At 35.3% G+C, this 26,135-nt stretch overlaps 1 protein-coding gene across 2 annotated transcripts in view; it reads right to left on the bottom strand.

Moving 5' to 3' along the window:
* The window catches only part of LOC150100626 (myotubularin-related protein 12), a 182,280-nt gene that overhangs the window by 5,333 nt on the left and 150,812 nt on the right, over nucleotides 1–26,135 (bottom strand). For both annotated transcript variants that reach the window (XM_090401152.1, XM_090401153.1), the window contains one exon: nucleotides 14,238–14,410. In XM_090401152.1, coding sequence (XP_090257278.1) covers nucleotides 14,238–14,410 — 173 coding nt within the window. The remainder of the gene's footprint in view (nucleotides 1–14,237; nucleotides 14,411–26,135) is intronic.

Below are 26,135 nucleotides of genomic sequence, written 5' to 3'. Positions count from 1 at the left end.
GTAGCACGTGATCAAATCATTGTTTCTCTAGCTTTCAGTTTGAAATGTAACGCAGCTTGTCTGTATATTTATGTATGCTCCAGATGATGATCTTGATATGAAGATCGAAATGCCGGGATAATAAAAAGAGTTATTTTAACACCGTTGTAGAATCCATCATCATCATCATCATCATCAAATTCCTGCCATGTACCCTCAAGGGGTGTACAGGATATAACAGTACTACATGAAAAAATTACATCATTACTAACTTCCTATCTACAATTTTCCTCCAAATCAGTCTGTTACTTGTCAAGACTCCAACATTATCAGATCTTATATTTCTATCGTCTAAGGCACTTTGTACCGTATCAATCCACCTATATCTTGGTCTTCCTCTGGGTCATTTTCCTGCCAACCTCGCAGAGAAAACTTGTTTTGCTAATCTTTCCTCTCCCATTCTATTTAAATGACCATACCACCTGAGATTAGCTCTGCTAACGCATTCCTGGATGCAGACAATGTCAAGTTCTTTCCTAATATCCTCATTTTTAATATGATATTGCCATTGATGCCATCTGTTCACGCCTCTAATCTTTCTCAGGACTCTCATATCTGCGGTCTCTATTCTTTGGTCAAGTGTTTTACTTCTGACCCAGCTCTCAGATCCATAAGTTAAAACTGGTTTGAACACTGTCTTGTATACAGCTAATTTAGTGTTCTGACTAATTTCTCTCTTATTCCATATGAATTTATTCAATTGACTTCCCACCATACCAGCTTTGCTGATTCTGTTGTCTATTTCTATATTTAATTTACCATCTTCAGTAAAAATCGTGCCTAAGTAGCTGAAATGTTTTACTTGTTCCACAGGTTCTCCATTCACAACACAGTTGACATTTTCAATGATTCTGCTTATTTTCATTGTCTTTGTCTTTTTATTGCTGACCTTCATACCATATCTATTACAACAGCTATTCAATTTAGTCAGAGAATCTTGCAGACTTGTAGCGGATTTATTTAGAAGTATAACATCATCCGCATAAAGCAAAGAGCTGACATTAACATCTCCAATTTTGATATCAGGTTTAATACCACTTTCCTTCATAATGTGATCCATATAGATAATGAATAACAGAGGGGATAATGTACATCCTTGTCTCACACCAGATTTAACATTAAACCATCTTCCTGTACTTCCTTCAATTCTAACTGCTGACTTACAACTCAAATAAAGACTAAGTATTGCTTGATATAATGCCCCATTGACATATAACTGCAGCGTATTGAATAGCTTCTCTCTTGGCACTTTGACATATGTATTTTCCAGATCGACAAAACTTAAATACAGATCTTTGTTATATTCTCATGATTTTTTGACTATTTGTCGTAAAGTGAAGATCTGATCCTGACAGCCTCTATTTGGCCTGAATCCAGCTTGTTCTTCACCAAGCTTTTCTTCCACAATTCTTCTCAATTGTTTCTCAAGTATACTAGCATAAATCTTACCAGGAACACTCAGTAGGGAAATACCTCTGTAATTATCACATACAGTTTTATTTCCCTTTTTATATATGGGTACTATGAGAGCTCTACTCCAATCATTGGGAATTCGTCCCTCTGTCCACGCACTTCTGAACTATGCAGTGCAGCCACTGTAAGACTTTTATACCACCATACTTCAGCATTTCTGGTCGAATATCATCTACTCCTGCTGCCTTTCCACATTCCAAGCCTTTGATGACTTTTTTTACTTCAAGTATGGATATGTATTCCAGACTGCATGCCTGGTCAGTGTTTTTTTATCACTGTGCTGTCATCACTGCTTGTTTCATTTAGCAGTTTTTCAAAGTAATCACTCCATACTTCAAGGATATCTTTTTCTCCTGTTTTCATGTCACCTTTATCATCTCTAACTCCTTTTACAGCACTCTTTCCTCCATTCCTAAGCTTCTTCAACAACCTCCAGAATATTTTGCCACCTTCTTGATATTTATTTTCTATATTCTTGCCAAAGTCCTCCCATGACTTTTGTTTAGCTAGTTTTACACACTGTTTAGCTTTCTTACATTTGTCTCTGTATTCCGTAAGAGTAAAAGCTGACTTATTTGCCAGGAAGTTTTGATATGCTTTCTTCTTTTCCTTCACTGCCTCTTTAACTTCCTGTGTCCACCAGGGAGTTCTGATTTTTTTATCCTTGCACACAACCTCACCACATGCCTCTCTGGCAGAATCAATCAATGTTTTCTTCAGAGTTTGCCACTGAATCTCCAAGGTTTGATTCTTGTTCTCAAACTCTTTCATTTTCTTTTCAATAATCTTTCTGTATTTTAGTCTGCAGTTCACATCTGAGAGCTGCTCAACTTTTATTCGCTTTAAAACTTTCTTACATGTTATTCTTTTCAATATGAAATTCAATTTTATCCTGCTCAAGACTAAATAGTGATCACTTCCAATTTCAAATCCTCTGTACACTCTGGTGTCCTGCACCAGGGAGAAAACATCACTATCAACAATAACATAGTCAATGAGACTTTTCTTATTCCTAGCCTCTTCTCTCCATGTGAATCTGATTCTTACAACCTATATTTGGCCTGAACCCAGCTTGTTCTTTCCAAGTTTCTCTTCCACAATTTTTCTTAGCCTCTCCTGAAGTATGCTCGCTTCCATAAATGTTACCTGGAATACTCAACAAGGAAATCATCTTGAATTCTCACATTGTTTTATTTTTCCTTTTATTGAAGTACACTACCAAAGCTCTATACTCCAATCATTCAGAATTAAATCTTCTCAATTAAGCAGTGCAGCCACCACTGTAACACTTTTATATCTCCATATCATATTTGAGTAAGTCAGCACGGTTAGCCTAGCGGCTATGGGCTTCACAACCATATGCCTGGGGAAGGAGTGTTCTAGGTTAGATTCCTGTTGACGACGTGAGGAGCTGAAGCGTCTTTCTCAGCCATAGTCAAGTTAGCCAGTCTTGGACGTGGACAGCAGGGTTTTTTCCCACCAGTTTATCTGGAGTTTTTCATCCGACAAGCAGGCAAACCAGCTCCGTGAACATACAGGATAGTCATAGGATATAGTATGGCAACGGTAAACCACCTTGCTCATAGTCATGTCCTTAGATGGTGACGTATATATATAGCTGCCCCTAAACAGCCGAAAGGCTATAACTGCAACATCATATTTGGGCATTTCTGGTCAAATATCATCTGTTTCAACACAATATAAGTTTTTGATGGCTTTTTCTATCTCCAGTGATGATATGTAATCCTTACTGCATTCCTCTTGAATATTTTCTACCACTGCTCTGTCACTTTATGTTTCATTTAAAAATCTTTCAAAGTAATTATGCCAGATATCTAGAATATCTCTATCTTCAGTTTTCATGTTATCACCTTTATCATCTTTCATACATTCTTAATCTTTCTTCCATTTCTAAGCTTTTTTAAATAGCTCCCAAATTCATTCAGCTACTTTTGCACATTTTTTTCCCCTTTATTCTCTCTTTCTCCCTTAGCACAAGGTAGACTTACTTGGTAAAAACTTTCAATTGATGGAAAAAAAGAAAGCATACATCAAAAGTTTCTAGCAAGGTACCATGTGATAAAAGAGAATACAGAAAAAATGTGTAAAACAAAAGTCATGGGAATATTTAGTAAGAATACAGAAAATAAATATCAGAAAGGTAACAAAATGATCTGGCTCTGAAGAAAGCACTGACAGATTCAATCAGAGAAGAATGGGATGAAACTGTGTGTAAAGACAGAAAAATCCACTGACTTTTCAAGGTTTGGTTCTTGTTTCCACAGTTTTTTTTTTCCCTTGAATAATTGAATATATGAATCTACAGTTCACTTATGAAAGCTTATTGGCTTTGATTCTTTTTGAAACTTCCTTACACACTTTTCATTTCAAATATTCAAATTCATCCTATTTGGAATTAAATGGGGATCTTTTCCTATTTTGAACCCCCCCCCCCACCCCATCTACTCTTCATGGAACTGTCAACAAGATTCAACTTTTCTTATTTCTTGTGCCTTCTCTCCACATGAATTTCTGGATTGTTTATGTTGGACCATTGTGTTAGTAAAAATAAGTTCATGTTTTGAACAGAAATCTAGCAGGCAGTTACTATCAGGTATTATCAGTTTTGTTCCTTTCTTCAAATTTTACTAAAATGTTTCTATATGTTTAGCATTCATATATTACTCTGCTGTTTAAATCTTTAACAAGGATCAAATTACTTTTTTGTGCACTTTTTCCTTAGCAGAAGCTTCTGATGAACCATGGTCAAAAACTGGTGTCACTGTGCCCATATCACTCTACATGATATTGCCTGTCATTCAAGAAGATTATCATCATGTTTAATTTTGAATACTATAAATACTCCTTCATTTACCTGGTCATTATTGCCTGCAAATAACATCTTGTATTTAGAAGAATTTTACCTGTTTTTGTCTTCTTTGCTTTAGTAACACAAATTACATGGAACTCATTCAATTCTTCTGGCAGTTCCACTTTTTTCCCATTGATACTTCTTATGATGTAGATGGTGCTTACCTTAAATTCTACTCATTCTGAAAAGGAGTTTCCTCTAGCTGACTTTTCACTGTTCACTCTGGTTCCTTGATGAAAAGAGTGGGGGGGGGGGGGGCTTGTTACCTAGGAAATGCCTCAACTAGAACGACCTTTCATTTTGTTTCCTTATCTTTTCGTGATGATTATACAACAGAATACAGAAAACATTTAACAGTTCTTTACATGTTAATTAGCCAGTTATTTCACTGAAATTTTGTGAAAAAAATCAATCATATTACATCAATTGCATTAGTAAACTTGGCTCTCAGAGTCAGATATAGTAAATGGGATCAAAGTATAAAGGGTACAGTATGTTTAGCCATGAGAGAAGAGATAGGAGAGGAGTCCTGTTAATGATATCAGATGACTTGAGTCCAGTCAAGATAGAAATTTATGAAAGCAGTAATGGTAATAATGTCCCATGCAATCTTAATAAGACTGCACAACCATTTCACTCCCATTCTGAAATGTTCCATGCTCTTTGAACTCTAGAACACATTCAAATATTGCATTACTTAATCATCTTTTCAAAACTTCCTATCCACTGCTGATACCATGGAACCAGATACCATTCTCATATTCTCCTGAGTTTGAGGCTATCTGGTGTGAAGCTGAGGACCTGGCATTTCAGCTGCTGGAGACAATGAAATGCATTGTCTCCAGCAGCTGAAATTTACCCTCATGGGTGCTAAATGAGTAATCATTATGGGTGACTTTAACATTCAAATGTTGATTTGATTGGGTAGCAGATAATATTTATGATAAGAAGAAAAGGGAATTTACTGAGTTGTTGCAAGATAACTTTCTCAAGCAGGCTGTGAAATTTGAACTAAAGGACAGAGTGTTAGATTTGATAATAGCGTTAGAAGGTACTGACCTTGAAAGTAGCAAACTATATGGATGTTCCAATTAGGACAGGTTACATGTTGAACTACAAACCTGGGTTTTATATGACAAACTCAGGAGAATACTATCTTTGGTTCCATGGTATCAGCTATTACATGGGAAGGATATCAGCAGTGCATGGGAAGCTTTGAAAAGATGCAATATTTGAATATTGCATCTTACTCCTTGGTGTCCCCAGAGGGTGAAGAATACATAGATAGAATGGGAGTGAAATGGATGTACAATCGTATTAAGCAATAGATCTGCAAGAAGAAGAAGAAGATAATGTGGAAGGAATATTGTTAGAACAAGAGTGAGAAGCGTTATGAAATATATAAAGTGCAGGTCAGAAAAGTTACAGACATATAGAAAGCTAAATCAGAGTATGAAAAGAAATCGACTGTGCAGTCTAAAAGCAGCACAGAAGGGCATCCATTCTAGTTCAGAATAAATGCAGAAGAGATCTAGATTTTTTTCTGTCATAGAGCAGTGCATGATTTGAATGGCCTGCCTTTGGAGGTGTGAATGAATTCAAGACAATGCATGGCAGCTGGTGTGCATCATGTGACTTCTCTCTATGACTTCCTTACTCCTTGGAGTACATTGATGATAATATTGCTAGTCATCATTTGGACAGAGATGAATACCAGCAGTGAAGTAATATATACACCTGCAAATGAAAGTATTAAGTGATATAAGCAAAGCTGGAACCTAAAGCAAAAGACAGTCAATAAGAACGTCAAGTTTCACAACTGCATTTTCACTTTTGAATTCACATGGCAGTTATTATTATTATTATTATTATTATTACGGGTATCTCCATGGAGTCAGTAGACTCATCGCGGGAGACCCAAACTAGCAAAACAATATCTGTCATATCTCTTCTTGAATTCATTTACAGACGAAGAGCTCACAGCTAAGTCAGGCAATGAATTCCACTCATTCACCACCCTCCAGGCAAAAAACCTTGTTCTGACACCTTTGTTAACCACACTCTTCTTTAATTTCCAGAGATGACCTCTTGTTCTTCCATCACTTTCACACAGCTGAAACATTTCCCCTGCATCAATCCTATAAAAACCTTTTAGTAATTTGAATGTTTCTATCATATCCCCTCTTCTTCGCCTATCAACCAATCTCTGCAATCCACAAGCTCTCAATCTATCAATGTAGGGAGCATTTTTTATATCACTCACCAAGTTAAAGAATTATTTCAGATGAAAGGTTCAAATATCAAGTTAATTTTGAATTAGGCTATCAATATCAAGCTAATTTTAGAAGCACTGCACAGGTCCTCTGTAAGACAAATTGCACTGTAATTTATCTTACAGAGGACCTGCATGTTTCCTTAAGAGGTACTTTGGTATGTAGGGATTCTATATTGAAGCTCACCATAAGATCAGTGGGTTGCATGGAAACATTTTTCAATTTATCTAGGAAATCAGAGGAATTATTTATAAAAGAGTGGGACTTGCCAATATGAGATTTCAATAGGTCTGCTAAAAATTTGGTTATGCAATAAGTAGGAGAATCTATACAGTCTACAATTGGACACTGTGGAGTCTTTCTTATGGATCTTTTGGTAAACCATAGAACCTAGGTGTTCTTGCAAAATAAGTATCTGATAAGAGCATTTTCACTTGAACAGACAGTTCTTCACCTTCTCTCTTCTATCATCTATGTGGATGATGATGATGAGGCCGAATGAACTCTTTCTACTTCTGTCTGTTCCTGGAGAGTCCAAACAGTTCTGTCCAGTTTGGTGTCACTTGTTGTGATTTGGCTTTCAGGTCCTCTCTTATTTTGTCTATCCATCTTTCTGAGTTGCCCTCTGGATCTTTTACTTTCCATACCTTACCTTAGATAGCTCTGGTTCTGTGAATTAGTGTTTTTAGGATACCATAAGCTGGATGATGGTGTGAATGTTTGTGCAAATATCTCCCTGTGTGTGTGGATTTTCTATAAACAGAAAAAGATAAGGAACCATCAGGAAGCTGTGTGATTAGTGTTTCTATGAAGGGCAGACAATCATTAGCTTCCTGTTCCAGTTGGAAGTGGATTTTAGAGTGTTGGCTATTTAAATACACTGAAAATGTATCCAATGTGTCTGGGACCACATGGCCAAATAGCAAATGCATCATCAACATAGCATAGAAATTGGCTAAAGGGAGAGAAAAGGGGGAGAGCCCATTGCTGTCCCATCTAATAGTTTGCATATCTTCCCTTTCCCTGCATGTACTGTAAATTTAAATAATTCAAATATATATGGGGGAAAATCTGACTTTTATTATTATTATTATGTGACTCTACAACTCTCCATCTCCATTAGTATTTTCACACACAATCACAAACATCCATGCCTAGGGCGAGATTCGAACCCACAGCCTTTTGGCTGGAGAGTGGATACACTAATCAATCAGTCAACCAGGCCAGCCTTTAGCAAATCAAGGGTCTCAATTAATGGTACATTGGTAAATAATGAAGTAATATCAAAACTAATCATTACATTTGAAGTTTTTAAGATATGGTTTGCTAATATATTTTTTAGATGAAGAGAATTTTAAATAAATGAAGGAGAATTATTTGTGAGAGGGGCTAGTAATTTAGCTAAATGTTTAGCAGGTTTGTATGTGGGACTGTTTATACTATCCACCTTGTTTGTGAATTTTAGGTGCTCCACATATTTTGAGTGTTTTAACAAGAAAGGCTCGAGTTTGTTAACTGTTTCTTTTGGCCAGGAAGCGACTTTCTTCAATCATTTGCAAACTTTATATCATTTTGAGAATTAGTAGGATCATGATCTATGATTTGGTATGTGGACTGATCTTGTAAAATTATGACATTTTGCTTTCATATTCAGCTGAATTCATTATTACAGTTGAATTGCCTTTGTCTGTTTTAGTTATAACAATATTGTTATTACTGATTAGCTCTTTTAAAGCAATGACTTCTTTTTTGGCATATTGTTTTTGGAAGGCTTGGTTTGGATTAAGATGTTGGCCACATCCTAATAAATGTTATTGGCTATTGCTGGAGGCAGGTCGTATATTCCCCGTTCAACAGAAGCCATTATTTTGGCTTTTGAATACCAAACTGTGTCAGAATTAAAAGCAAGTTTCACTCACTCAAATTTCAGCATATTTACAAATGGGCAAATTTAGCACTATTGCATGAACAGATTAGTGCTACTCGTACGGAGAGCTCAAAAATAAATGCGACTATCAACGCTCTATGTGACGAACTGTGCTATTTTAAACTTGGAACTGTGGGCTATCCTTGTCAGCATCTCGGACACAATGGCAGATAAAAGAATTCATTAAAGTCAAAAACTGGAACCAGAAAAAATTTGAAATCATCCAAGATTGTAGTGCTATCAAACAACTGCAATTACAACAAGATCACATTGTTGTCAATTTATCATCAGTAGCCCTAACAGATGAATCTGTTAAAACATTAAGCCGAGAACATAACTTTGTTGTTACTTCCAGGCAAGTTCCAAAAGCCAAAATAATGGCTTCTGTTGAAAGGGGGAATATACGGCCTACCTCCGGTGACAGCCAGTAACATTTGTTTGGGTGTGGCCAACATCTTACTCCAATCTAAGTCCCCAAAAACGAGACTACAGCAAAACTGTTACCATCCCATACATTCAAGGCACATCTGAAAAGATATCTAAAGTGCTTACTAAATATCAGCAATGCACCATATTTAAACCATATGTCAAAGTCGCAACTCTCATCTGTTCACCTAAAGCCAAATTCTCTTCTTTATCACATCCAGGAGTTTATGAAGAGAGATTGGTTTTGGAATCAACAGCAGCTTTAAAACATACTCTGAACAAGTATGGCTGCATAAATTTACCAAAAATCTGGGAGACAATTATTTTAGATCTAATTAAAATTCATTTTCTCTCTTTTTTCCAACATAGATGGTACCAATTAGGACCTTAGTTCTTTGTGTTGTACATTACATATTTTTATAAACTAGTCCCACTGTTATACCGAATTGTTGTTTCGTGTACTGTAACAAACTGTTCTTGTGCTCTGAAGATGCTAGATGTAATACCAGCAAAATATCAGCTAATAAGTTAATAAATATTAATTATTTTTCTTATTATCCTCATTGACATGTTTAGCAAAAAAAGAGATGGGCTTTAATGTTGCACCATTCCATCGACAGAGCTGCATTACAAGAATCTAAACATGTTCTTTCTCAACATCGATGGTTCAAGGATGGAACTTGCTTCCTGCCAGGATTCGAATATATATATATACGGAGCCTCCTATTTTTTCTCTAGAGCTGGCAGTGAAGTTTTATGGCTGGATGCCCTTCCTCATGTCAACCCTTGCCATTTATCTGGGCTCAGGACTGGCACCTGGATGTGGTTACAACAAAAGACAGGAGGATGTGGAAGAGACTCACTAAAAACAGCGACCCTACTTAAGTGGGATAAGCTGCAAAGAAGAAGAAGAAGATATATATGGAGCCTCCGTAGCTCAGTTGGTATAGACGAAGCCCTTTGGTCAGAAAAACCTCGGTTCAATTCCGGTCTAAGATGTAAGGAACCTTTACCTGGTCTCTTTTGACTAAAGGTGAATTAGTCAGTCTCATACGGAGGTAGAGTTTTTTTTCATCCAGAAACTAGGGTTTTTCTTCCTCCAGAACAGGCAAACTGGCCCCATGAACACACACGTCTGCAGACAAGGACACACTGGGAGGCATAGGGCCAACTACCTTATTTTCGAGATGGTCACAGTTGTGAAGTCCAGAGCTAAGAACCTTAATGGTTCACGAGAGCTTAAGCAGAAGAATATATATATATATATATACAGAAAAAGAGAGAGAGAGAGAGAGAGAATATATACAGATTTAATTAGGACAAGAAACAATGCTTTGCTGACTTGAGCTTATACCACTCTGGGAAGAAGTGATGAAAAGAACTGCATAACAGGCTGTCAGAGTATATAAACTTTGGCTCACATTGCTCATTATTGTTACTGCTCACATGATGTGTGTGTATGTGTCAAAAGACACAATGCAATAGTAGAGGTTACAGAGAATAGGTTGAAGGACAAAGTTTGGATCACAGCAGTAGAATCCCGCTATAGGAATAACAGTGGACTAAGGAAGCCTGGCCTTATAGTAGAGAGAGGAAAGAGAAAGAAAGAAAGAGGTAGGAAAGAGAGAGAGAGAGAGGTTAACAGTTGCCGACGTCCAAGTTATGAGTGCTGGGTGACCAGTCACTACCTCCATCATGAAAAACTTGCCTATTATGTTGAAAACCACGATGTGATACAGCTACTTCAGGAAGAACACCACATTGTACCAAAATTTACCTCTGCAACCATATCCTTTAAAGGTGTTTGGTGTCAGCAAAGTTATATGAACTTACTAGGCTTTGAATTCTCTCAGGCTGATTTCTTTGCATATCTTGCAGGGCATACTGGCAGCATGAAGGATTACCAGAGAATAAATTCTCAAATCCCCATGTGTGGAGTTGGATAGCAAAGTATATTTGTTGGGGGGGGCTCAGGCCTCTTCTGGTCCTACATGCGGGACCATAGTATGTAGCACTGATTTCAGTGAAGTTAGGAAAATAATAAAATAAAAATCTTCAATAAGCACAGTGGCAGTCTCACACTGAGTGATAAAATTCATTTACCACATATAAGAGCATTCATAATATTCATGCCTTGCTGACTGTAGAGCAGATGAGTACACTATCCACCAGGCCAGCGATAAACATACCTAAACATCTAAAGAAAATCCAAGAGACTGCTAACTCACGCTGGCTTAACCTAGAAACCACTCTTTTGATTGACAATGCTGAAGATTGCCGAGCTACTTTAGTATCATCCAGTACAAAAGAGACATAAAAGCGTGCTCAGCAACATCACTTAAAGTATACATTGAATGACAGAAGTACTCAAGAAATTTGTTTTTCATACACACAATCAGGATTACTTTCAGTACTTTGGTTACTGTATATGCCAGAGTACAAGGCAACTGGGCATATCAAATGATCCCTGAAGTTTTGTGCAAAATGCTTATTTTGCACAATGGTCACAAATTTTACCCTTACTAGTGACTGCTTTTTACACATTATTTTTATTTATATTAAAGTAAAGATAATATATAAATATAAATCTAAAACATATAAATCACAGCAAATGTTATCTTTACTGAAATTAGAATGATGTCTTCCTGTATGAGATGATTGGCAATATTATTTGATATATTTATACCACTCATCGGTTTTATTTGTGTGATCATACCAGTAAGGTTTCATTAGGATGTATGAAAAGCCACATGCTTACTCTGTGAGATACGTTTACTAAATATATAAATATTCTAATACATTAGTACATTAACATGCCAATTAATATAATATAAAAACAAAATTCTGATTACCCTAAAAACAGTTTACAATGTTTTATTAGTATATTTTAATAAAATATTTCTGACTTACATCACATTAAAAATCTTCACCTTGAATCTGAAACATAGCTTCAACTTCTTCATTCTCATCCTCTGTACCATCACTAGATGATGTTTTCCATTGCCAAATTCAAAGGTTCAGATTTTACACCCAGAGTATAAGACAACCCCCTCGTTTCAGCAATTTTTTAAAATTCAAATATTGTCTTGTATGATGACGTAGGATATATCATGTTCTGCTTCAGTATAGGTTTTATACAAGAAAATAAATTAATGAAATTTTATTATTAAATATATTAAAGAAATTTCTGAATGTATTTCTGAAGTTCTAAAGACCTTTTAATATTGCAGTATCCTTTAATACTGTCAGCAAGATTTCTACCTTCCATTCTTCACCTAATGATATTCTGTGGGACAGTTGGCTCACAAGTCTTTTTACACCGACCAAACATAAACAGATCTGATGGTCTTCAGTTATCCCTTTTGTGGGAAATATTATTATATCAATTTTATGCAAATTCCTGATTATTATCTTAATTGGAAATTTACTGACCATCTGTTGTCCCACTAATGCTGTAGTGATGCTTTTTAAAATGTATTCTTTTATAGTAATTTATTTTATATTCCTTTGTTACTGTACTGAAATGCCATTGATACTTAAGTAAAAATTTTACAGCTAATAAATTTATTTCACATAAGCTTAAGCTTCCATGTTTAATTTTGCAAAATACTATGTTTCAGAATTTACATTTAAGGTAGAATTTAAATCAATAACTATCATTTACAATAAACAAACTACAGATAGTTCCCAACTTTACAGTTAATTTGTTTTTTGTGAGTGCTCATAAAGCAGGCACTTATTTCCCATAGATGTATTGTTAAAAGCAGGGATTACAATTTCAAGAATGAAATTTGACCATAGTAATGTTAAATAATGTTAAAGGTCAATAAAAACAATAGTTTTGTCAACCTTTTTATGTGATGTTAGTGAGAGATGTCCTTGTCTGCCCAACAAACAAATGCAAGCACAGTAGTATTGTACTGTACAGCTGTGCAGATGGTTTGAAATATCATATTCATAAATTTTTAGCATTTATTTATTGCAATTAATGTTAATATTTTTGATTCTGTTAATACCGAATACTTGAAAAAAGACACGTGGATAGGCTTATGTGTTCGTCAGACATGTTTGTAATAGATTTCACGGTTTGATATGAACACAGATGATTAAGAAAATAACTATTTATTAACTTAAAAGCTAATATTTCGCTGGTATTATATCCAGCATCTTCAGAGCACACAACACAAAGTTTGTTACAAATGCAAAACAACGACGATCTGGTGCATAACAGTGGGGCTAGTAAAAGTAATTGCAGCGTGCAACACAAGGCTAAAGTCCTAATATGGCTTTTAAGTTAATAGTTATTTTCTTAATCATCTGTGTTCATATCAAACCATGAAATCTATTACAAACTTGAAAAAAGAACTCGTAAAGCAGAAATTGCCTTATTTTATAATTTGTCACAGAAGTATGTTATATGCAAGTCATTATTGTTAATACTACTTCTTCACATGGATTTTAGGCCAGGTGGACTGCTTCAATCTCATGCTGTCTCTTTCTTGGTCTACATATGCAAGAAGTTAGAATAAACAGCCATTTCTTCTTATTAGTGACTAAGGATCAGCTTGATCCCTAGCCGCTAATATGATATTCACAGCTGTTGATGGCCTGCTACTTCTTGGATGGTCAATACTTTCTAACTTTCATGGAAGTGAGATGCCACTTTGATGCCATGCTATGCTGTGATCTACATTCCATCTCCAGAAACTTAAAGAAAAGCACTACATCTCAATGGAGGGTTTCCCCATGTACACCCTGGTTAATGTATGACAAATTTTTCCTTCATTGTAAACTTATTTTATGGAACAAAATGAGCACATTTTTACTCAGGGTTTCTAACCTACAATGATGCAATGGTGGAAACCAATACATCTTCCCACTGGCCATACATGAATAAAATACAGACTGCCTTCCAAAAGTTTTATAGATCAGGTTTTTAACAGATTACAAAATGTTGTCAGAAAGAGAACCACAAAAAGGGGTTTTTCTTCCACACAATATGCCAATTCAGGAGTTCTTGATAAAACACTATTCCTTCAAATCACTTAATTCTTAGATCATCAATTTTTAAAAATTCTAAAACTGAAATCAGCAGTAGAATGGAGGCAATCTGATTATATGGACATAATGGAATTAAATAATGTTAAGAAACTGAAATTACAATTAACTAGTATGCACTAATTTAAGTGAAAACAACACAATTTTATGTTAAATTTCAAATACTTACCTCTTCTGTTTCACACCCAGTAATATGTTTCAATCTTTCAGAAAATGGATGACCCAAAGCAACCCATTCCTTCTGAATTAGTGTTTCAAATCCTCGCTGTGTTCGACAGTTTGGATCGAGAATTATCTGTACTAAACTTGATATGATACAGTTAAGATCTCTATCCCCAATCTCTATAATATAAAGTCAAAAAATTCATTAATTTACTTAGGGCTGGATTAGAAATAAAACAGTTGATCAAGCACTAGAAACACACAGATATGACAGTGTTTGTTCTGAGAAATATCAGGGGAGTGAAGAGATGGTATCAATAGCAGTATCATATTAAAAACAAGAATACTGTGTAAGAACATGACATTGTTAACATTCAGACATGTGTTAACAGAGCCAATCTCAGGTGGTATGGTCACTTAAACAGAAGGAGAAATGAAAGATTGGCAAAACAAGTGTTTTTTGCCATGATGAGAGGAAAAGACCTAGAGGAAAACCAAGGCTTTAGTGAATTAATACAGTAAGATTTGCCTTAGAAGATGGAAATATAAGATCTGATAATATTGGAATCTTGATGGATAACATATTCATTGTGAACTAAGTTTTTCATGTAGTGTCCTGTGAGTACGTATTAGGAATTTGTAAACGATGCCACGACAATGATATCATTCCACCTTTTCTGAAATTTAAAAAAAAAGTTACAATCGGCAAAGGCACATTGTATTTATTGATAGGCGAGTTTAGAGCTTCTCCAAGAACAAATCGCCGCTACTCGCATAGAGCTTAGTAAGCTAAACAGCTCTACAACAAGAACTAATCAACGTGTTAAATCCTGAAATGTGGACTGTCCTACATAACATCTCCGAAGTTGCAGCAAAAAAAAAAAAAAAAGAATTTACAAAAGTAAAAAGCAGACACCTGAAGAAATATGAACACTTACAACAGTGCCAACATACGAAGTCATCCCAACCGCAACTTCGACGAGACCACATAGTCATAAACCTATCTTCTGAAACACTCACTGATGAAGTCAAGAATGCTCTCAGTCTAGGACATAACTTTGCCATCACGCCCAAACAAATTCCTAAATTAGAAATTATGATGAAAGTAGAATAAGGCATCCATGATCTTCTGCCAGCAATGGCCAATAACGTGCATCTAGATATAGGAAATATTCTAAACAAGGCTAAACCTCCAAAAAGCAATATGCCACGTAATCAAATAACTGCTCTAAAAAAGTTATATAAGAATAAAAATATTATTATTACAAAAGCCAATAAAGGAAATGCAACAGTTATCATGAATCAAGAAGATTATAACAGAAAAATGCAGGATCTCCTATGTGACGATTCCACGTATCAAATTATACATTGAGACCCCACCATGTCTCAAAAGAAAAAAGTCCAAAAATTACTGAAAAAAGTGACGTCATGTCCCAAAGAAATAATCAGGAAAATAAAACCAATTCATGTTAAACCACCCTGTATTTATGGATTACCAAAAATCCACAAAACTAATATCCCCTTATGCCCCATAGTCGATAGCATAGATAGCCCAGCATTTAGCCAAGTCACTTGCTCCCCTTACTGGCAACTCCTCTACTTTTGTAAAAAATTCAGACATAATGGTTAGTTTTGATGTCACCTCACTTACAGACACTCTTGATTTAATCAAGTCTAAATTTCTCCTTGAAATTTTTGAATTATTTAAATTTACTATGAATGCAGGTTACTTTACATGGGGAGGAAAATTCTACAAACAGATTAATGGTACTGCCATGAGTGTATGAAGTTCCCTGTGATGACTTGGCATATTATAGGCAAACAGGAAGATCAGTTAATATCCGCCTGGAAGAACATGAAAAATACATTCGCTACTATTACTAATGGCAAGTCAGGACTGGCAGACCACGCGTTGGACACTCCTTCACACAGGATCAGATGGAAGAAACGAATGTGCTATTTAGGAGTCGTTACAGATTTGAAAGATTATTTTTGAGTCAGCAACGACTTTGAAGAATTCTCCCAACCTTAACAAATATGGTTGCATTAATTTGGCAAAAATTTGGGAGACTGTTATCCTAAGAGAAACTCCCGCATACTGTTTTTCCCCCATTAGAGGGTGCCAAAAATAGGACTTTAGATCTTTTGTCCATTGCAATTGTATTGTTTCACTCACTCACTGTCGCGTGTACAAGTGTGTTGTGCTCTGATGATACTGAGATGAAATTCAGCAAAATATAAACAGTAAATAAAACATCTCTTTGATAAAATTTTGGCGTTGTTAATATCGTTAAAAAATAAGTCATGAATACCGTCAACACCTAAGCTTATCTGTTAGAACAAAAATCTGAAAGTGACCCAACTGGGTCATGCAGACTATAGAAGGAAGTATGAAAAAAAAAAGTATGGAGGTAACTTACGTCTGTACACAAATGCCAAAAATATCAGGAACAAAGGTGCAGAGTGTGTTGCCTAGTGGATCTATTGTGAGTCTCGGATCATAAGCATTAGTGAAACCTGGCAACCAGAAGCAGATGTATTAACTGCTGTTTTGAGTGTACAAGATACTGTATTTTTTTTTTTTTTTTTTTTTTTAAGGAAGGATAGACAAGATATGAGAAGACTGGAATATGATACTAATGATACTGGATTGAGTCCATTATTTAGGGTAGAAAGCTATGACTGCAATATTAGTAACAGTTTTCCAAGCAGTAGTGAGTTCAAAGTCATGTAGTGTGAGGTGGAGTCTAACAAGATCAAGTACATGGTGGAGTGTTGTTGCTACAAATTTAGTGGATCAACTGCTAGTGATGAACTGCATTGTCAAATAAACCTAATAGTACTAAGTAAATGCTTAATCATCATAGGTGACTTTAATTTTCAAAACACTGACTGGGTAGGAGTGAAATCTCATTAGAAGAATGAAGCTGAATTTATTGAGCTGATGTGAGATAAATTTCTTAAGCAGCTTGTGATGAAAAAAATTTGAAGTCAATGTGTATTAGGCCTAATTACAGTGTTGGGAATGGAGGGAGGGGTACATTAGTGAGTGACGGTGATCATGTTGCATTAACCTGGAAAGTGGCTAAATGTATGATGTTTCATACTGAACTACAAAGCAAGAAATTATGAAGAACTGAGGAGAATAGGTTCAATCCCATGGTTGCTAGATCAGAAGGATGCTGGCAGTGATTAAGATGCATTTAAAAAAAATACATCAATGATACAATATCAAATTGTGTCCCTAGAATTCAAATAATAAACAGGGTGGCAGTGAAATGGATGTGCAATCTTACTAAACAAGAGATTCTTCTTCTTAGGAAAAAGAGGAGGTGAAAGGAATACTGTGTGCATAAGGATGATGCCATTGATGAAAATTATACAGCACAGACCAGAAGAGATAAAACTATTGTGCTGAAAGCTAAGTGAGAGTATAAAAAGAAACTGGCTCTGCAAACTAAAGATGAACCAAAAGAATTCTGTCATTATTTGGCAAGTAAAAAAAAAGACTGACGTGGGTGGCAGATGCAGAGGAAACTGTTCAACTAATGAGTGCTCATTTTACTAAAAGCTATAAATCTAGTATACATAACACAGAGCTCAATGTTACTTCAACACCAGATGAAGAAATTCAGGTGTATGAGGAGATATACTACAGCTTTTGCATGAACTGAATAACAAATTGGCAACAAACTGATGGGATATCAGTACAGATGCTAAAAGAGTAATCAGATGAGATGGCTGTGCCATTGACCTAACTGTATAAGTTGAGTCATGGCATAGGGGAGATTCCACAAGAGTGGTGTGAAGACTGATATGTAACTATTGATCTATCAGTATATCTACAGTGATTGTAAAGATTTTGAAAAAGTTGGTAAGAGATGGTATAAAGAAATAGGTTGACAGAGAATCTATGCTTTACAAACAGCATAGATTTACTAAGGGAAGGTCATGTGAGTAACTTGGTCACATTTTCAAATAATGTTACGGTTGAGTAAGACAGAGATAATGGATACACCATGATACTTTCGGAATTTATTGAAGCTTTTGATACGATACAGGCATGGAAAGCTGTTTCATAAGTTGGAGGATGTGGGATTGGATTATGAACTACTACTTTGGATAACAGAATGGCTGAATGACATTAAAAAAGTAGTGCACAGAGGCTGCAAGATTGAATCTGCAAGATTTAAGGTGACCAGTGGTGTATACTTCAAGGATCAGTACTTGGTCCACTGTTATTCAGTCCGTGACATTGTTAAGGATTTGACAGGTGACATACAGATGTTTGCTGATAATTCAAAGATTGGCAGGGTAATCAGGAATATGACTGACATACAGTAATTGCAGAATGATTTGAATAAGCTGAAATTGAACCTGAATAAGTGCTGATATTTCAGCACTGTTTCAGTTCACCATGAACTTGGGCTATTTTGTTTGGCAAGGAAAATTCATGGTACAACCTTGAATGTTATGGTACATGGTACCATAACATTCAAGGTTGTTATGGTACCATGTACCATATCAAATTGGCTGAATATGGAATGTCATGCCCCCCCCCCCCTTCAAATATAGATTACAGCAAATCCATCACCCTTTCCTATAATTTTGAAATAATTTTTTGAAACAAACATTGCAATAACTCATGATAATTGCAATGCTGAAATTGAAATCCATGGTACAACCGTGGTTGTACCCTGTACAACAAATACAGGGTACAACCACGAGCTCCCCCCCCCCAGCTAACTTTTTTTTTCATGGAGACAATTTTCATATGCCCTAAATCCCCCCCCCCCCCCTTAAACCCACTATTTGGCTACATGGCCAGGACACCTTACACACTTTCCTATCCCATTTGAATAGCCAACATCTAAGGATCCAATTCACATCAGAAATAGAATGTAACAACAATCAGCCCTTCCTAGACACCCTAGTTACAAAACAATCAATGAATCTCTAACCTTCACAGTCCCAGAAAACCTACAGACACAGGTAAATAAATCCATCAACAGTCACATCATTCCTCCCCTCCCCCCAACAATTTGGAACTATAAAAAAATTAGTCCACTGGGAAAAATTAATTTGCTCAGAAAATCCTGCACTCAACACACAACTCACCCACATAAAAAACATCATTTTGGCCAATGGCTACACCTATTACCAGATTTATATACTTGTCTATATCAGTGTCCTAAACACATCAGTTCACACTTCAGGCACGCAAAACAGATGAAAACAAAAACAGCAACTCATGAAAAATGACAGCATTCAATTGGATTGGTTGACACAATAACCAATCACAACCACTGATTTCTGAGTACTAATGTCTCAGCACACGCACTACCTCACTTTCTAGGTGGTTTAAAACCACTGGAATGCTAAGAATTTGATCCATTATGCATCTGTTCAAAGGTGTCCATATTTGTGACCACACACCTGAGTTATTTAAAGGAAATCACAGCTGGTATATCAGTGTATTTTGATAATACCAAACACATTGATATACATGCAAAATCAGAAGCATTATATAAAACAACTACAAAAGTTTGTCTTAAAATAAATAAAAAGTTCTTAAACTGAACGCCCAAGGCTCATCTCTGGAGGGTACTCTACTTCACTAAATACATCTCATCCTCTCCATTACTACTCAATTCTCCTACTACAACACAACTGCCGTCAATGTCATCTACTGCCCATCTCCAACAACAGTATTTTTTGTCTGCAACTTCATGTGTTCTGAAGGCTGAATATGGGATGTCATGCCCCCCCCCTTCAAATATAGATTACAGCAAATCCATCACCCTTTCCTATAATTTTGAAATAATTTTTTGAAACAAACATTGCAATAACTCATGATAATTGCAATGCTGAAATGAATACTAATAATATGTAAGGATAAGGAAATCATTTTGACTCTTTACAAACTTTGATATGACCTCATCTGAACTACTGTGCATAGATCTGGTCTCCTGGTTTCTGAGGTGACGTGAACAGAGTAGAGAGGATGCAAAGGAGAGTGTTAAAGATGACATTGGGACTGTGGAATGCAGATTATGAGGAGAAACTAAGAATTTATGGATTGCAGACAAGAGAAATAGGAGTGATATAAAAATAAACCTACAAACTTGTGAAAGGGTCATTTGGGATACCAGTAGATGGAATTTTTCATTTTATGGAGGATGAGGAAAAGACAAGAAGGCATCTATGCAAGTTGAGAATGAATACAGTCAAGAATGGGGTGAGAGCTGCTGCATGAGAGAAAAATAGATTTTTCTCTCATGCAGCAGTGTATGTTTGGAATGGCTTGTCTTTGGTGATGAGTGCAAATAGTGTGATTGAACTGAAGAGAAGGTCTGACAGGGAGTGAATGATATGAGGTCTACCTCAATGGGTCCCTAACTCTCTGGAGATCTCTTGTAATAATACTAATAATAATATTTAACTCAACTCATTACTTTATGCAAATGACTCACACTCTTAATAATCCAGTAAACTCTGCAGGATTCCCTTACTACTGTAACAATTTGGTATGAAAATCAGCAATAAAAACACAAAAATTTATGAAAATAAATAGGACCATTGAAAGCATCAACTGCAATCTGAGTAGAGAATCTATAGAATAAGTAAAACATTTCAGTTATTAGGCACAATTTTTAGTGAACATGATACCTTAAATATGGAAATAGCTAGCAAAGTAGTCGTAGGCAAGCGCGCGTGCGCACGCACGCACACACACGCACACACGCACACACACACACACGTTGATTCTTCCCAATCTGGCCGACACTTCTTGCAAAACTTTTCTAAGTTCCTAAGAAATGAAAGTAGGATTTTCCTCGAAACAAATTCCTCTATCAAGTAAAACCCAATGAACTACATTGAAAACAAAACTGAGTTATTCAAGTTGTTCATCTTGTGGCCATCAGACACAATTAAACACCACACTATGTCCACACCTCAAGAAATTAGTCTTTTCCAAAATATAAAAGAATAACATGTCAATTTGGCTGACAGTTAAAGGAATTAAAGCTTTAATCATCATTTAGCCAAGAAATTAGCGGTGACATACAAGGAGATGGTAAATCACCTGCCACTCCCAATTAAAAAAAAAAAAATTGATACAAAATTAAGAACATCATGCTCAGCAATGACTATTTATGTAATAAATAAAAAATGCTGATATGTCAAAACTGACTTTTTAGTCGAAAGTTTATTTTTCACTTGGTTAGAGTATAATAAAATTAGTTTAATCCTTTATCAAACAAAGTTTGCGCCTGAAAGTATCTTCAGGACTGGGGTAAGGTGGTACAACACCAGGGCAACTCGTTGCAAAGGTGGAGCAAGCTACCAACACTCCTATCTCAGTATCTCCTATAATGCAAATCACATCTCCGTGCGGATATGTCTAATGTTATGCATTAAGGGAAGGGCCACTACCCAGAACCAATATAATACAATACAACATTGGATATTTTACCACGCGGAAGTGAATGACTTTACAAATACTAACATTGAACTGACACCCATTTTCCCATGCCCACATTTCCAGCGTCTTCAAATCATTCTGCAAGTACTGAATATCAGCAGCATTCCTGATTACCCACCTTTGCAACGAGTTGCCCTGGTGTTGTACCACCTTACCTCAGTCCTGAAGATACTTTCAGGTGCAAACTCTGTTTGCTCACACTTGGATAAAAGATTAAACTAATTTTATTATACTCTAACCAAGTGAAAAATAAACTTTCAACATCTTTCTCTAAATCCAGAGTAATTTATTAAAAAAGGGTGGCACACCATTTGGCAACTCCTATAGGTAGAGATGACCTGCTAATGCTTCTGCCTGGTATCTCCACTTGGGCCTGGCTCCCACTGAAGAGACCTCAATAAAGGTCGAAACTAGTCTGGGTCGTGGCCCTTCCCTTAATGCATAACATTAGACATACCCGCAAGGAGATATGTTTTGCATTATAGGAGATACTGAGATAGGAGTGTTGGTAGCTTGCTCCACCTTTGCAACAAGTTGCCCTGGTGTTGTACCACCTTACCCCAGTCCTGAAGATACTTTCAGGCACAAACTTTGTTTGCTCACACTTGGATAAAGGATTAATTAATTTTATTATAACTTTTTAGTCATATGTTTGACACATCAACACTTTTCAAGGATGTCCAAATTACTTATAGGATAAATTTCTGCTTGATATCTTGGGCAGTATTCTGGACTATTTTGTGTAGCAAACTAACTTTTACCTATTATTATTTTCTTATTTTATTTTACTTTTTATTTACTTATTATTCCCTTAACAAACTTGAAGTTTGGCTAAGATCTGTTATTTAGTCCAGGATTATTAAACACTTTCCTCAACCATTTGAACAAGCAACACAAATTCATACAATTCACCAATGAAATTGAAAACTAAAATGCACTTCATTTCTTTATGTATGTCTTATCATTAAAGCTCTTAAAAATAAAGCAATACCAATTTGTTCATATGGGAAAGCTCTAAAAAAAGAATTATAGATAATCATCAAAACTTTTATAAATAAAGGCTACAGTAAAAAAAGGAATCAAGAATATGACCAGGGCCATTATATAAAAACAGAGTGCTACCTAAATATAATCAATGCCACCTTTAAATGTACAAAAACAAACAGCTTATTCAACTCTCCACTTTCTGTGTTGGCCACACAGCGAACCTTTAACTTGCGTTACACAAGAGAAACAGGACAAAGTACCAATAAAAAAAAATAATAATAAAATTTAAAAAAAAAACTGGACCTTTCTGATCATATGACTGATTGATAGGCTACAAAATTGACTGGAAAGATATCTGCTCCTTATATTGTACTAAAACCAGGTACTAAGATAAATTTGAAGAAATATGCAACCAATAAAGAAAAAAGTAAGCTGGTTATTGTTGGTAATCTTAACAGCAGAGTAGGAAATGAACAGCATAAATATATATGTTTTGGAAAAATTTGGAGAAAAGAACAAACTATAATAATGGCAGATACACGCAGGATTTTCATTCTGGAATGCAGACTTTTATTTAATGGTAATCCCATCTGGGAGAGGCTGTTCAATCCATAGTATATTAGAACCATGGATGGGCAGAAAAGTGAGAAATCTGTTAACATTAGACTCGAAGGCCTGTTGATTTACTCTTTAGGTAACTGATAAGAAGGAAAGGTGTTCCAAAAGATAGCAGTAGAAGAATGAAGAAAAATTTTTTTGTGAGTTTGGAGTTAACTATGAGTGTTGAACAGTTGCTGTATATTATAACAGATTTAGATGAGTGGGAGAATTATTGATGCTAATTCTGATGAATAGTGTCCAAAGAAATATTTGTAGAAAATGCCAAAAAGTACAGAAACTAATATCAGTGTAAAAATGTAGAGCAAATTAATGATATAGGGGTCATTAACATATCCATGCCAGCAATGTCCCACCCATGATGCTCTAGCTGCAGGATCTTGCTTTCCTTATGTATGTTCTTTCCGCATCAGATGGGAGGATTTTCACAAAGATCATACAGCATGGTGGTTCGACTTTTTTTCCAGTAGAATTTTTTATATTTTCTTAATGACATCAAAAATCTCAAATGCAATTTTAGCTGATTTCAAGTTTGTGCATGCGTGTGTGTGCATCTTTATTTTCTTTAGAAAATTTACTTTACATATTGCTTACTTTCTGCACCCAATGCCTGCATTATAGACGGGCATTACCAATGTATTTTCAGATGCTGAAAATCTGAAAGAGGATATTAAGACAAATACATTTAGTTAGATATTGTGTTTGGAACTACAATAAAACTATTTTGCTTGTGTGTTTTTGGGAGAGATGTGTTTCATTATGTAGGGTCAATTTGATTAAGTTGTCTCTAATTACACTGTCTCTGTACTACATTGGCAATACAATAAAAAGTATTTGTTTTTCTTGCTTCTGCAGTACAGTGTAGATGGGACATTTTTCAAACTATAGTAACAGTTTCATTTTCATTTGCATTTCAAATGCTGGAGCATTTTTCCAGCATATGCAAGATATCTATTATTGTAGGACAAGAGGAGCCACTGACAAAAAGAAAAAAAACATGTGTAAATTAAAGTAAGTTAGTGAAAGGGTGAAAAATTCTGATGATGATGATCAGAAATTATGTAGATATTACTAAGTAAAAACTAGATCCTGATCATCAGTGATAAAAGAAAAAACAAAGCAAAATATAAATAAAACAGAAATAAATACACATAACAAACATAACAAATTGTACAAGATGATTTGCTGCTCCATCAACCCACACATATTCCTGCCATGCCTAGATGAATACCTGATCAACTTTATTAGTTCACTGGATAATCCCCATCTTATAGTTATCTACTGAGCTACCAACTGTATACAGCCATTGTATATTATTGGTTAGTGATTTATATTTCCCTAACAAATCTTTTTCCTTCTCTTCATAAGTGTTAATTATTATTATTACGTCCATCATAAATGCAAACATGCATGTCTATAATTTATAGGATCATATTTATTTGCTTCACCAAGCAACTTATTGGATACACACATATAATATCAAAAATATAAACTATTAATAATTTATTTACCAGTAATTAAAGTATTTCTATTCACACTTATTCTCTCTCTGGTAATTATATTTGCCATTATCACATGGCTCATTAATGTAGGTTCACACATTTCCACCTTTTAGTGACTCAAATATACCAACCAAATACTTTGTTTTCTAACATATCTTGAAACAAACACATTCCTTCTACTCACGCATACTGATTTGGTTACACTCAAAGAACTCATCACAATATTGTCGCACATCTGCTGATATGCAAACACAAAACTGTTGCAGTGTGAGATATTTTCTCTCTCCTTATCAAAAAAAACAAGACTATGGAGAAAGTTTTTTTTCTTTCTCTTTGAAGCAAACATACTAATCAACCTAACTGCTCTTTTCTGTACTAAGTATTTCTAGGGAACTCATATGGTTACCACCTCAAATCTGAAAATATTATTTAGTGGTTGGATGAATTTATAATTTATAGAATTAACAGATGTTCAGAGAAAGTAATACCTTGAGTGAAAGAAAAAACTAAATTTTTTTTTTCAGATGATGAGGAGACAATATTTGCAATATATGTCGAGAGAGAGAGAGAGAGAGAGAGAGAGAGAAAGATGTGAGGTTATATTAATTAGGTTTTGTGGAAAGTAAAGTAACACTAAAAGAAAAGGGTTCTTTTTTGCAAGAATGGAGACTAGCATTAACAAGATTATTGGAATCAAACGAAGACTGTTTTGACTGTTTTGGAGATCCAAATATCAGATTGCAGAAACTGATATTCTGAAAGTTTTGGTGATATGTGTAGTATCAAATTAGAAAGAGTGCCATATACAATCAGCAGCAAAAACTGGAGAAAGACTGAATATACAGAAGGGAGAGAACAGAACCTCCTGAAATGCCAACATTGGCTGTCAAAGTCTGAGAATAAAGAGCCACCCACTGCCACATGTAGTGTGTATATACAGAAAAAGCTGGCAAACTGGTTGCAAACTAAGGGAAAAAAAAAAATAGCAGATTATATGATGGAAGCTTATTTAATAGGTCTTAAATGCCTTAGATACAAAAGCAATCAACTACTTGAGATTCCATGAAATTTTCCAACATTTGTCCAAAAATGGGTAACATAAGTAAGCAGATACCTCGATGATCAATAGTGGCAAAAAGGGGCTAAATTAGATTATGAAAGAAAAATTATCTGAGCAGGCCAAATGAATGTTATTATGACATACCATGTAAAATTATCAATGATGATGATTTATGAAATTAATTTATTAAGAAAATTTAAGAAAAATGTAAAATACAAATCATACACAATGGAGAACTTTCAGAAAAGTTTG

This window comes from Typopeltis vanoorti, chromosome 12, assembly GCF_054136105.1.
Source record: "Typopeltis vanoorti isolate ZY-2024b chromosome 12, IOZ_Tvanoo_1.0, whole genome shotgun sequence".
Classification (NCBI taxonomy): Eukaryota; Metazoa; Arthropoda; class Arachnida; order Uropygi; family Thelyphonidae; genus Typopeltis; species Typopeltis vanoorti.
This window is presented reverse-complemented; position numbering and strand designations above follow the sequence as displayed.